General features: G+C 34.3%; 3 protein-coding genes across 13 annotated transcripts in view; 1 reads left to right on the top strand and 2 right to left on the bottom strand.

Annotated features, from left to right (window-relative positions):
- Nucleotides 1-4,340, bottom strand: part of LOC128673717 (protein tweety-like) — a 72,182-nt gene extending 67,842 nt beyond the window's left edge. For 2 of the 3 annotated variants that reach the window (XM_053751761.1, XM_053751762.1), the window contains exon 1: nt 4,018-4,340. The gene's annotated coding sequence lies outside the window, so the exon portion shown is untranslated. The remainder of the gene's footprint in view (nt 1-4,017) is intronic. The other variant, XM_053751759.1, reaches the window with a different exon arrangement.
- Nucleotides 4,341-4,642: 302 nt separating this feature from the next.
- Nucleotides 4,643-6,565, top strand: Nubp2 (NUBP iron-sulfur cluster assembly factor 2). The gene is made up of 4 exons (XM_053751763.1): nt 4,643-4,860; nt 4,946-5,216; nt 5,544-5,715; nt 6,030-6,565. Exons 1-4 carry the CDS (start codon nt 4,750-4,752, stop codon nt 6,268-6,270), a joined length of 795 nt encoding a protein of 264 aa, XP_053607738.1. The 5' UTR covers nt 4,643-4,749; the 3' UTR covers nt 6,271-6,565.
- Nucleotides 6,541-13,092, bottom strand: part of cry (cryptochrome) — a 27,786-nt gene continuing 21,234 nt past the window's right edge. For 6 of the 9 annotated variants that reach the window (XM_053751752.2, XM_053751753.2, XM_053751756.2 and 3 more), the window contains exons 12-14: nt 12,282-12,405; nt 9,833-9,892; nt 6,541-8,594 (exon numbers count right to left, since the gene is read on the bottom strand). In XM_053751752.2, coding sequence (XP_053607727.1) covers nt 8,484-8,594; nt 9,833-9,892; nt 12,282-12,405 — 295 coding nt within the window. In that variant the 3' untranslated portion in view covers nt 6,541-8,483. Of the gene's footprint in view, nt 8,595-8,996; nt 9,073-9,832; nt 9,893-12,281; nt 12,406-13,092 lie in introns of all 9 variants that reach the window. The other 3 variants (XR_008405109.2, XR_008405110.2, XM_053751758.2) reach the window with 3 other exon arrangements.

Below are 13,092 nucleotides of genomic sequence, written 5' to 3'. Positions count from 1 at the left end.
TAACCCCAGATATCGTACAAATGGAGTCGCTCAGTCTCCACATTCGGGAGTTTTTTCAGTAACATTAACCCAGTTCCCACATCGTTAGTATCACAATGGAGGCTCGGTGGCTGCGGGAAAACAATTCTGTCTTGACCTTATTTGATGACGGTCGATGAACCCTGTGGTTCTAAGAATGTAGGATCTGCTTATTAATCTCAACCTTCATCGAGCCATTAATAACGCGCTATTTAGCATTTCGGACGATAAAAGTCCAGTTTTTGAGTTTTTGTATTTTAAATTAGATGCGTAACAGATTTTATGACATATTTTTAGGTGAATTTTATCGCATCGCCTTGCTATCTCTGTTAGAAAATACCGATGGCATTCGTGCATTTCATTTCTTTTAATGATAATGCACGAATGAAAACTTACACACTAAACGTTTTATTAGATGGACTGAAGTTTTGGAAGCTTGACAGACTGGATTTCCAATGGCCATGCTCCACAGTCCACAGGCTACTCATAGTTTGAGAGTGGTATGTATGCTCTAAGACTAACTAACAGACCATGGCAATAAAATGAAATCGAACAATTTGATATCAAAAGGAGGTTATCTCGCCAGTTATCTCGGCGTTTCTGCAATTTACCAAAATGCAAACAATTTCTTGTGATAACAACTGATTATGCAGTTGTTTACTTTAAAAGTACTATGTTGCATTAAAGATTATAAAAATACCAAGTGATACAAAAGTTATACATATCAATGATGAAATGTGTTATTTTTTAATGTCCATTAGCTAAGTTCTCGATTTACTATAGAATAAAGATTGATTTAGAATAAAAGTCCTTAGAACCGGATACATACTAATTTCAAATTGGATTGTTATCATCATTTTCAGCCTATATAAATCGACTGCTATATCATATAGGCCTCCCTTTTTTCGCGTCACTTGCTACGGTCCTGTGCGAGTCTCATTTCCCATGGCCCATACGACGTCATCTGACCAGCAGCGGGCTGGTGGTTTACCAACTGACTGTAATGAGGGGTAAATGTAAGTATGAGCTACATACATGTTTACATACGCTTTAGCCGCCTTTATTTATCAGTGGACAAACATTTTTCCCGCCATAAGTTTCACAACGCTGGCATTTAGTTTTTTACGCAACCAAGACGAGATTAAATGGCTGTTCAGCTGCTCTTCAGTTATTACGAAATTAGGATTATAATAAATACTAGGCAGTACATATATCTTTTTACCCGACTGCAAGGAAAGCGTTATATGTTCCCCGCGTATCTTGTAAATTAGTTATGTACAAAATATTCTTTATTACGTTGTATCTTCCAAACGGCTTAACGATTTTTTATAAAAAATATATATTCGGTGAAAACCTTTCGACACGCAACGAAGAAGAATATGTTAATAGCTATTTTTCCTTTTGCTGTAAAGCAAGACGCAGGAAACAATGAATATTGCATAAAACCCAACGAAATAATTTTGAATCGTCATGACATGCTCACATGCTCAGCCCATACCACAGGCCATAAAAAAATATTCAGCTTCCAACTGATATCTGGCTGAATCTGAGCGGGCAAGTCGCGAATCGTTCCGAGTGAGGGGCGGAGAGTCTCCTTAGTGTATCTACGTAATATCCTTTGCCCATAAAGACTTGGCATTTCGATGCACGATCAAGGTTGTTTACTATTGATTAGCGATGACTTTATACGACTTTAGCGTCCTTTTGCCACATTGAAGCATTAGTGGAATGATGTAAGGCTATAAACGTAATGGTGGTCAATGATATCGATGATCTAATGTGAAATCATTTCTTACACTATATCTGATTGACTGATTCATAATTTTCTATATATTGGACAATACAAATAGTGTTCGATCGTGGACGCCACAGACTAATTTATATACTACATGTTGCCTGGGGCTTGGTTCCCGTGGGAATTCAAAGATAAAATACAGCCTATAGCAATCTTAGATAATGTACCTTTCTAATCATGTAAGAATTTTTGAAATCAGTTCGGTAATTTCTGAGATTACCCGCCTCAAACATACAACTCACAAACGCTTACCTCTTTATAATAATAGTATAGATTAATGCATTCCTCTTCTCTTGTATATTTTCTCTCTCCTATTTTTTCTATGGCAGTAGTGTTGTAGGTGCTCGTGCGTTCGTACTTCACGCATTCGTAAATTAATAGCCACATAAATAATAAATGTACTTAGAATACGGAAAGTATTAAGATCGATAGTTAGATCTTTAGCCACGTTTCGAATGAAAAGCCCGGGAAAAATGTGTTCGTTTAATATTCCCGAAATATAATCCCCGCGACTTTTCCACATAAAATTCAAGGCGCCCCTCGCCCGTGACTCACGGGGGTGACCATAGGCAATAACTTCACCCTTATTTATTATGCAGCCGGGGGCAGCCTTGGGGTGTCGTAATTAACGCGAATTGGGGTGTTATTTCGGGATCTGTATGATGTGACATAATGTCTGTTTATCTGTGGCACAGTTCCGGCCTTGTGAAACTAATCTAACTATGCCATAGACAATCACATTTGCGATTTATGTAAATGGTAGATCGCGTATAATTTAATGATAGTTTAGGGTTGCGGCAGCGAAATCTGAATATAATCAAATGTTTAGGTGTATATATATCATTATGTGTAAGGCTTTATATGTTTTATTTTATTGTTTGTAATTAATAAACTCAAAAACTACCTACTGGACAGATTTTGATTAAAGTTAGGATGACACAAGCTGCTTTTTTATCGTTTTACCTGAGCAAATCTGGGACGAGCCACTAGTAGCTATTTAATATGAAACAAACAAGTACAATTATATGTAGGTACAACAATATATATATATTTAATGAATGAAAAAACGGTCTTAATTATTCAGATTTGACCTTCATTCGAAAACTGACATTCATTATATAGATTTTTTTTTCATAACAGATCTGATCGATCAGTATTCTTGTCATGAGGAATCCAAAGCAATCATGTTTTACATACAGAATGTAAGTCATTTACATATTACACAGCTGAATTGTGAGTATGAGTCATGGGCATGTTATTAAACAGATAAAACGATTTTGATTGTTTGCATTTTGACCATTAATACTGTGGTGACATCTACCCCATAGTACATCTATACTCTTCCATGACTATAAAGTTGTCAATGTCATACAGGATGACAATTCAGCAAATTGTACCACAAGTATTATGGAGCTCTGGCCAGGCCATATAATACTCCATGTATCCCCTAAAGAGTTAAGACGACTAATATGATGATTCATATTCTTCTTATTCTATCTTCTTCAAGAACTTGCCACATACCCCCAAATGTGTTCTCTCCAAACTCCATATTCAATTCAGTATAATTCAAAACAGTTAATTAATAGCCACTTGCAGTAAATGAATGATTTCATTAATTTATCACCACTGATCTACTTTTTATTCAATTTCTATATCATATACCTAACTATGCACAGAATTCATTATGAATGCATATATGATATTGTTATTGGAACACATCAGATTTTATAAAAATCGCCTATAGACATTTGACATAACTTGCGACTACTATCAGTGGCAGTCACATACAGATTAGTGAACTAAACAATCAAACAGTGTGCAGGTTTCTTCACAATAGTTTCCTTTTTACCGGAATCGAGTGATAATGGCATTCATGTGCCTTAATGACTGATACCTACCTCTTATCGATTTAAATAATATTTACGACTCTTAAAAACAAATCATGAGCGATATGTACCAACTTTATTCTGCAATTTGTTTTCAAGCTTAGTTCTTGTTTCGTTACATTAGTCTTCAATCGGTAATTTAGGATATTTTGCACGCATGCATTCCATCCCTCTAGCCGGCCGGGAGGGAGGGTCGTCTGAGCCCAGCCCGCATCAATATAACAACACTTGAACAATTTCCTAAGCAATAATGACCTAACAAAAACAAGTACATTTTTGTACTTTAAATTAAAACTACCATGCAAAGCTCATAAATACCTTTATAACGTCATAAGATGTGGAACCGTAGAAAGAAATGAATCAAAAGCCGAAGGGACAAATCCTTGCACAACCACACAACTAAAATTCAACGCAAATAAATCACACTCCCACTAGTAATCCACTCGGAATTAAACAGCAATTCAAAACGGTGAAATAAATCATAAATGAATTGTGTCATTAAACGTCCAATAACTGGAAATTATATGGGAATAATGTATCATTTCCCAATAGAAAAGTCAACACAAAACCGACACAACCTTCGCCTCTGAATTCTTCACAAAACTGGAAAAAAAACTTAAGTTGTAAGCTGGCGCTGCCGTCGCCATTTGCTTGCAGCTAGCTAGCGCTACCTAGCGCTTGCGTCTTGCGATTCAAAAATGAAAGGTAAAGTTCCACTGGGTCTATTCACTTGCCAAAACGCTGCAGTATCCTGAGCATGTTGCATCAATGTTGAAAGATTACTTTTAGTTATTAATATGGCTGAAGCGTCTATTTTTAACATAGAATCAAAATTTTATCGTTATTATGTGTGCATGCGTGCGCGTGCTATGCGTAAATGTTAAATACCTATGTTTTTATATCTGTGTGTTAACCATAGAAAAATTAATTGAGCTGTCAGCGTCACAGTCTTTGACAGAAAATTATCTGTTATTTTCATGATATTTACTTTTGTAATTTATGTTTATTTCTTCTTGGAAATAGAAAATAAATAATAAAATTGACCACAAAATGTTAGAACAGGTGAAGCGTATTATTTTGGTGCTCTCAGGAAAAGGAGGTGTTGGTAAATCTACAGTTAGCACTCAGTTGGCACTCACTCTCAAAGAAAAAGGATTTAAGGTTAGAATTGGTTATTAAATGTAAGTACTTAGGTAAATATTAATAAAATATTCATGAAATTGAATTTCGTTTTTCTTATGTTTAGGTAGGACTGCTAGATGTTGACCTATGTGGGCCAAGTGTCCCTTACATTTTAAATTTGGAAGGCCAAAGCATTCACCAGGGCACCGAAGGATGGATCCCAGTGTATTTGGACAAGGAACAGAAGTTGGGCGTAATGTCAATCGGCTTTTTGTTGAAATCGAGAAATGACGCGGTAGTTTGGCGTGGACCAAAGAAAACATCTATGATCAAACAGTTCCTGGAAGATGTTTGTTGGCAAGATTTAGATTATCTCATAATTGATACTCCACCAGGTAATTGAAACTAAAACACCATTGTTAATTATTTTATTTAGATCTGATCCATCTGAGTCCCTGTTTTGTCGTAGTTACAAGGGTGTCAAGGGCTGATTTTTCTGTCACCTCAATCTCAATTCACCATATAGCTAAATATGGCCTTCGGTTTTTGCAACTCTTGGCTTTGTGTATCGTGTAAGAGTGTGTTCCCATTCTTTACAAACAATATAGTTATGTTGGTAGTATAATACTAATGCTTTATCTTCAAAATTCTTAAAAAATCTATTGATTTTTAATCAGAAAAAAATTATCTACAAGACTAATTCAATTGTAAAAATGTTACAGGTACTTCAGATGAGCACATTACTGTTATGGAGAATCTACGGCAAGTGCCACATTGTTCAGCTGTGATTGTGACCACACCTCAGGAGGTAGCTATTGAGGATGTGAGGAAGGAGATCACCTTCTGCAGAAAGACGGGAATTCCTATACTTGGCATCATTGAGAACATGTGCGGGTAAATTACCAATCCCTATTTATTGTAAAACAAAGTCCTCTGCCAAGTCTATCTGTTTGCAAAAAACTCTGAAACCTCTGCATGAATTTTCATAGGCTGCTAGTAGCATATAAAATATATGTATTAAATAAAATATCTCTCTCAACTTCACATTTGCCCTATTGCATTTAAAATTTAAAAAATTCATTTGTCATTTTACAACCGGCTGCCTGCCTGACGTCAACCCTAATTGGGAATGCTATTATTGCCTATCCTATACTTAGGCCATGTATCCTTTAGTCGCCGGCATCCACTCATTAGATTCCCTTTTCCAGCTACGTATGTCCTTCATGTACTGAATGCACAAACATTTTCTCAAGCGGCGGTGGCAAGTCGCTGGCAGACATCACAAAGATACAATTTCTGGGCAGTATACCCATCGACCCTCGCGTTGGGAAACTGGCCGGCCAGGGTTTAGCCGCTGTCAAGGAGTTGCCGGAATCGGAGACGAGCAAAGTGTTTAACGGTATGGTGGAGATGCTGGCTCAAAATACTGGGAATGGTATCTCATCTTAGTTGTTTTGATTTATATATTTTTGTTGAGGTTTTTTTTAATATGGCGTAATATGGATATTGATTAGTCAGTATTTTTAATTCCAGAAATATGTATATTTACAGTCAATATCTCTATTAATAATAATTACCTATATCTTCATAGTGTTATTTATTGGATACAAATGCTATAAGAAAAAATACAAAAAGATTTCCTTTGAATTTGTTTTGTTGTTGTTGTGTTGTAACATTCCTATACTATTCAAAAATTACTTGAGGATTGTAAATAAAATATTTTTATAAAGGTTTAAAAAAAAAATTATTTTCCACCAAACACACGTATAAATACACCTATAAATGCACAAGTGAAATGACTTTCATATCACCATTTAGGGTTACAGTTGCATCAGTCACTTTGACCTTGACGTTAACTTTAACTTGCGCTCTACGGGCTGTTTGGTTTCCGTTTGACTTTGCGTGTCGTTGCGCGCAGATTAAAGTCGTTAAAGTTGACTGTTGCAACGCTCAGTTTACACACCTACTTTTACATAAAATACATTTTAAAAATAGTTTTACCCTGAATGAATTAGTATAAATATCATGAGATTTCCTGTAATCGATTTTTTTTTAATACCTACATATATTTTTTTGTAAATAATTTTGTGTAATCCAAAAGGATACAAGATTTATAAATCGACTACAAATTCCTTGTTTACTATAAACTGTACTTCTTAAATCTAACGACCCTTAATATAGCAACCGAAAATATCTTAATACACACATGTAACTTAGGACAACAATAAAAATAAAATATGAATCGAGCAAAAATCTAATAATATAATAATAAAACATTTTTATCAGTTCAGTATGTACCTCATTCCAGTAACGGTTATACAAATACCTATACAGATACATAAATATATAATAGAATATATTTTTTTCAAAACATTTGGCACAAAATTACATTCATGATTTTTGAAACATAATATCCGCCTAAGGCAGGCTACTCACACACCTGCCGCTAGGGCAATCTAGGGTCTAAAGAAAATGCACGTATTTAATAGAAAATGAAGGTCGTCCAACTCTCTTTCTTTAAATATCTGCATTCCTTTCTGTAGTCCCTTAAATAGGAGCGTGTGTACCGGTCTAAGCTATTACGCCTAAGCAATTAAACCATGCTCTGCGCTGGCAGAGCGCATTCATCACAAAGAAAAAGAAACAAAATCACTGGATTGTTGATATTTCTTTGCAGCTATTAAAGACACATTAAAAATAAGGCCAATTAATACACGTCTATTTATTCATAAAATGGAAAACACGCTAAGCGTGTTTTGTTACCAATTTCAAATCGTGTTTGGCGGTATCAATTAGTCTTAAATCTTCTGCATACTACTTTATAAATGACCCCACGATAACATAAAATAGTTACATATTTCAACTATGTATGTTTTGTCACTAACGCACTTTACTATATTTGACATTGACAGATCGAGACAAAACAAATGAAGAATGCTTCAACTTTTTTTTATAATAATAGGGCTAAACTTACACAATAGTATAGTAATAAATAGCTATGTCATATTTTACTTCAAACACATTGAATTGATACCATTGCATCTTCTGTAAACATACCTAAACTTTAAACTTTCTGTAAACACACTAGTAATTACTAATAAGTAAAATGTTTTATTTGGTTTGAAAAACATCAAGTTCATCATGTTTGTCAGATTACAATAAGATACTTCATACAAATAAATTTCATGCATCGACAATGTTTTCATATATAACCACACTTCCATAAAAACATTCGTGACACATAAAGGGTCAACATAACGAAAAGTTTCGAGTTCTTTAGGCGTTCCGCACATTATTCCATAAGTTTTTTAAGTGTAATCGTTTGCTGACCCAAATAAATAAATAAAATAAAATAAGAACGTACAAATTATTTAAGAAATTATACACAATTACATATATTTTTCTATTAAGGAAAATTCAGATCTTGCAACTACAATTCTCAGTTTAAAACGGTTTAAATTTCTAGAGACGTCGACTGACACGAGATTTTTATTCGCGGAAACGTGTCAAGCGTGTGACGACACGCTAGGCATAATTTCTCGCTGCGAATGTGGAAAATCAATTATTTTCGTTTATGCGGCTTGAAAATGCTGCTACTATCAGCTGCCGAATGCATACGAAAAGAGAAGGATTAAAGAGTCCAGTTTTATTTTTCAATTACTTCACACAGTGCTCATAGGTTGTTCTTCATTGAGCCACATGAACTGACGGATTTCTTCTTCGTTCGACGGGCAGCAGTGGGGCGGCGCCTTTTGGAGAATGTTGCGCAATTCCTGGAAAAAATATCATACAATTTTTTAATATTACATCATGGAATATGAATACAATGAGCGAGATATATCGATGGGGTTTTTTTTTTTATTATGAAGTCAAAAAGTAAACCTCCATAATTAAAAAAAAATTGTTCATGTAAATAATGACGTCATGACCAACTATTATGTAAAATTTTTGTTAAGATCTTGCCACACAATAACTATTCTTAGAATAGTAGCATGTTTTAATTCGTTAAAAGCAATATAGAAATGTTATCAAAACATCAATTTAGCTTATTTCTTATGAGATACCCGAGCCAAATGGAACAATTGATTTGGCTAAGCAACTTTATTCCCCGAATCTAGGGAGTCTCTTTTTATTAAAAGGCATGCTTTTCTCATAGTTACTCTGTATAGCCTTACCTTACTTCCAAATCATGTCATCTTTGCATGCAAGCATGGCATTATTAGGCGCCAATTTTCATCTTGTTGCCATATACTGAGGCACAGAAATTTTAACATTATTTCATATTATGAAAGCCAACTTTTATTTGTCACATAAAACTCACATAATAGTAACCTTAAAGCTTTTTGCGCTTAAAATCGTATTAGTTGTAAACCTTTTACCACTTTTAAGTCTTTTCATAAATCCAAGTGCTCAACAAATATTTAACTGTTCTCAATTCATATCAATCAAGATTTTAAGGTGCTTGGAATTTTTCGTGAACAAAATTAATCAACATTTCTTAAGTGAAAATATGTAAACAGTGACCATTGTTTCTTTAGTTGTATGAAATATTTTTTTCTGATACGGATTGATATTTGGTATTCCGCCATTTTGTTCATGGTAAGTGCTAAAAATGACTGGTGTATGGGGTTCGCAACTCGCCACGGCGCATGGTCACGGACAATCATTTAACTATTCCTTTTTCTATTGCTAAATTGGCAATCTAGCTTTATTTTTATTTACGGCCAAGTCATTTGAATTATTGTTGTATGTATAAAATTATTATGATATTTTGATCGATCTACTTGCATTTTTATTGATACTCATTTCAACTTTAATCTCGAGGACCAATTATATCAAATTGACATTAATTAAATATTGCATTACGCAAAATAGATTCTTATAGATATTTCTTGCCAATTCTAAAATATCGCAATGCAAAAATTGCAAAGTTTGTTCATGAAAATAAGAAAGAGACGACGGATCATGCGCAGTAGCAAGTATTAGGCTAAATAAAGCACACTATACAAACCCCGACAACATCGAACCACTTGTCCTTCTGAAGCCGTCCAGGTATGGACCGCCTTAATTTCTGCGGAAGACACAAGGGCAAATGACGGCACGGTACATGCGTTGATTTATAAGGCTTGCTTGCGGATGCGCTCTCATTTACGGTAAAATGCCTAAGACTTTTCTTTAGGCTTCATTCAGTGTTACATTATCTTTTACTGAAAGGATTTCAAATATATATTTTTATAGATTTCTTTTTTTTTAATCAGATTTAAAATACGATCATTCGACGTTTCAAGTGATTTATTTAGTTTTTTAATTTAAATATTTAGATTATACTTCATTTTTCTCTAGAATTCGTTTTATGCGTAATCTCTTTTGCATCATATTTTTTTTTTAATTTAAGATAAGAGTGGATGCAGCGATTAGCCTCAAGAAGACAAGTGTGCTGTCGGACCTTGTAATGCCCTAAGCAAATTACATAAAAACACAAGCCTAAGGGCGTTATCACTTAATCCTGCCTTAAATCAACACCTGTAGGTACGAGTGCTTGAAATGTCAAACTTTAAATCAAATTCAATAATCATTATCGTGGATCATAGTTAAAAAAACCTTACAATACATGAAGTATAGCTATTTTTGACATACTAACCATGTCAGTCATTAAAATGTAAAAAAGTCTTAGAACAAATGAAAAAGGTTTGACATTTCAATAATTAAATTCATAATTAAATATGTAAAATAACAAAAGAATATATAAATAGATACTATTATACAAGTGATACTCAGTATTGGGCGTTGTTATTTAGAACGCAACCGCAAAACTTTTCTCATTACATAATTACAATGTTTCACTATTGCTCAAATAATAAGTTCTAGTCGTTTACAAACCAAAAAATCTATAAGAATTTGCAATCCTCGGCACATAAGTTGAACCAAAATGGCGACCGTCAACGCAGGTTTAATTAGAGATAAAAGTGTTAGTTATGGGATTTTTAGTGGTTACACGCGAAATTCAAAATACTCGTTTATTTTTTCATAAATAATAACCACTAAAAATCAACTTGACGTCAGTATACCGCAAGCTCAGGATGCTAAGTCCCAGGTTCTTTATTTACATAGAAGACTTACTTGGAAGAAACACATTTTTACAAAGCGTAAAGCTCTCAGTTTGCAATTTGGAAAATATTATTGTATGCTTAATCGGAAATCCAAGTTATCACTGGAAAACAAACTGCTTGTATATAAATGTATAATAAAACCAACATTGACGTATGGAATACAAACTTTGGGGTACATAGGCAAACTCAAATTTAGAGATCTTACAACGATTCCAATTAAAAATGCTGCGAACTATAGTGGATGCCCCTTGGTATATAACAAATGCACAATTACATCGGGACCTAAATATCCCCACAGTCATGGAGGAAATTAAAAACAGAATGCCAAAGTACAAGGACCGTCTATTAAACCATACCAATGAGCTTGCAGCGGGTCTCATGAAGCCGAGAGTAGTTTTTTCCAGACTAAAGAGAAAATCGCCCTTGGATATGTGTTCATAATGCAATAAATTCGAAGCTCATACAAACAAGTACAATAAAAGTACTGATTTATGGAGAGGACAAGTCAATGGATTTGGACCAATAGCTGTTTGGACACCATAAAAATATTGTTTAATGTCGTAAACGGACAGATTATAATAATAAGAGAAAAGAAAAAAAAATCAACTTATGTGCCGAGAATTACATATATCTAACTAAATACAAACCAGAAATTTAGAGGCTCATCATTAGCGTCCTATTTTTCTAATCCCTTCACAATTATAATTTACAGACAAAAATAAACAATTATTTTATAACAAAGCTTTAAATGAAAGCTGTATGTTTAAGAACTGTTATTGTAGCCAGTTAAATAAACTATGCTAACTTATATTATTGTTTACTATTCACTACATCACTCAATAAAAGCAAAAAAATAGGAGCGAAAAGCCATTAAGTGAAAAAAGCCAATCTTCCATCATAAATGGGCAGATGAAATAAATTCCTTAAACAATGATTATTATTATTATGTATTATTTAGAACCAACTGGTGTCCCACTGCTGAGTAAATACGTAAATTTAAATATTATTAAGAAAAAAAACCCTGTTTTTAAAGATATTTTTATTTCATAGCGTTTCATCAGTAGCACAGTTTTCCGTAAATTTTTAAATTGCGCTTGTTTCGCCCAAAACTAAATATTTAGTGCGATTATTACTTAAATCTACCAGGCGTGTCACGAGTAGTTCAATTTCAATTGACACAACACTCTAGGAGCGTTTCCCATGCGTTAATTATTCATTTATATTGTAAATTGCAAAAAATCATCTGTCTTAATAATTTTTAGTTTTAATAACATACTCAAACGCATCTGCCCATTTACTCCTCACTGGCCAGACATGCTGACACAAGCGGTATAAACTACCAGCACTCACTTGCATGGCGTTCCTGTTCTTCTGCGCGGCGACGAGGTGGTTGACCACGGGTCCGGGGTAGTCCTTCCCGATAATGCAGTTGGCGCGCTCTTGCACGTCTATGGGCGCTTTCCAAGGCTCGTAGCTAGAACAGGGCATTCCACACTTTATTGTAATAATAACTAAATAAAAAATTTAAGAAACCCCCTGACAGTTTCGGTAGTATTCTTTTTTTTTTAATTTTCACGCTTTGAACACATAACTAAGGGACTTAACACGAATCTTTTTAATTTAATGTTGCTGACGTTTCAAATACCTTGCAGCCGGGAGTATTTGCGGTGTGAATTAAATAAAAAAGGTCCGTGCTACCCCGTCATTATAACATATGTATGTAGTTATGAAGCGGTGATGGCCCAGTGGTTAACATTTTTCGGCTGTGATCTAAAGGTCGCAGGTCCGAATACTTACTACGCAAGTTTATTTGTTAGACAAATCCAAAAAATCCCCGACTTTCAATATTCATTTCGCTACAACTTTTGAACGGCTACACCGATTTTGATCAAACATATCTAAGAACCACAGCATAAAAAATGGGTATAAAATAAAAAAAGCCGCATCCAAATCGGTCCACCCGTTGATGAGCTACGGTGCCACGTACACAGACAGAGGATATCCACAGCTCATTACTCTTCATCGAAAGCACGTATCGTCGAAACATTTTTTTGGTTTCGCAAAATCTAGATTAAGTTTGAATTAAAACAATCGATAAAATCATTTCTGCTTGATATAATTAGTTTAGGTAAGAACATGATAATAAAGTTTAAATAACTTG

Source organism: Plodia interpunctella, chromosome 11, assembly GCF_027563975.2.
Source record: "Plodia interpunctella isolate USDA-ARS_2022_Savannah chromosome 11, ilPloInte3.2, whole genome shotgun sequence".
NCBI classification, from domain to species: domain Eukaryota; kingdom Metazoa; phylum Arthropoda; class Insecta; order Lepidoptera; family Pyralidae; genus Plodia; species Plodia interpunctella.
Note: the sequence above shows the minus strand (reverse complement) of the source record. Positions and strands in the feature narration are given on the sequence as shown.

What these genes read in the sequence shown, in the direction of transcription:
- Nubp2 (XM_053751763.1), top strand. Translation starts at nt 4,750, where the DNA reads ATGTTAGAACAGGTGAAGCGTATTATTTTGGTGCTCTCAGGAAAAGGA. An exon ending in TCAAAGAAAAAGGATTTAAG is followed by an intron (nt 4,861 to 4,945) that starts GTTAGAATTGGT and finishes TCTTATGTTTAG; the next exon opens with GTAGGACTGCTAGATGTTGA. An exon ending in CATAATTGATACTCCACCAG is followed by an intron (nt 5,217 to 5,543) that starts GTAATTGAAACT and finishes AAAATGTTACAG; the next exon opens with GTACTTCAGATGAGCACATT.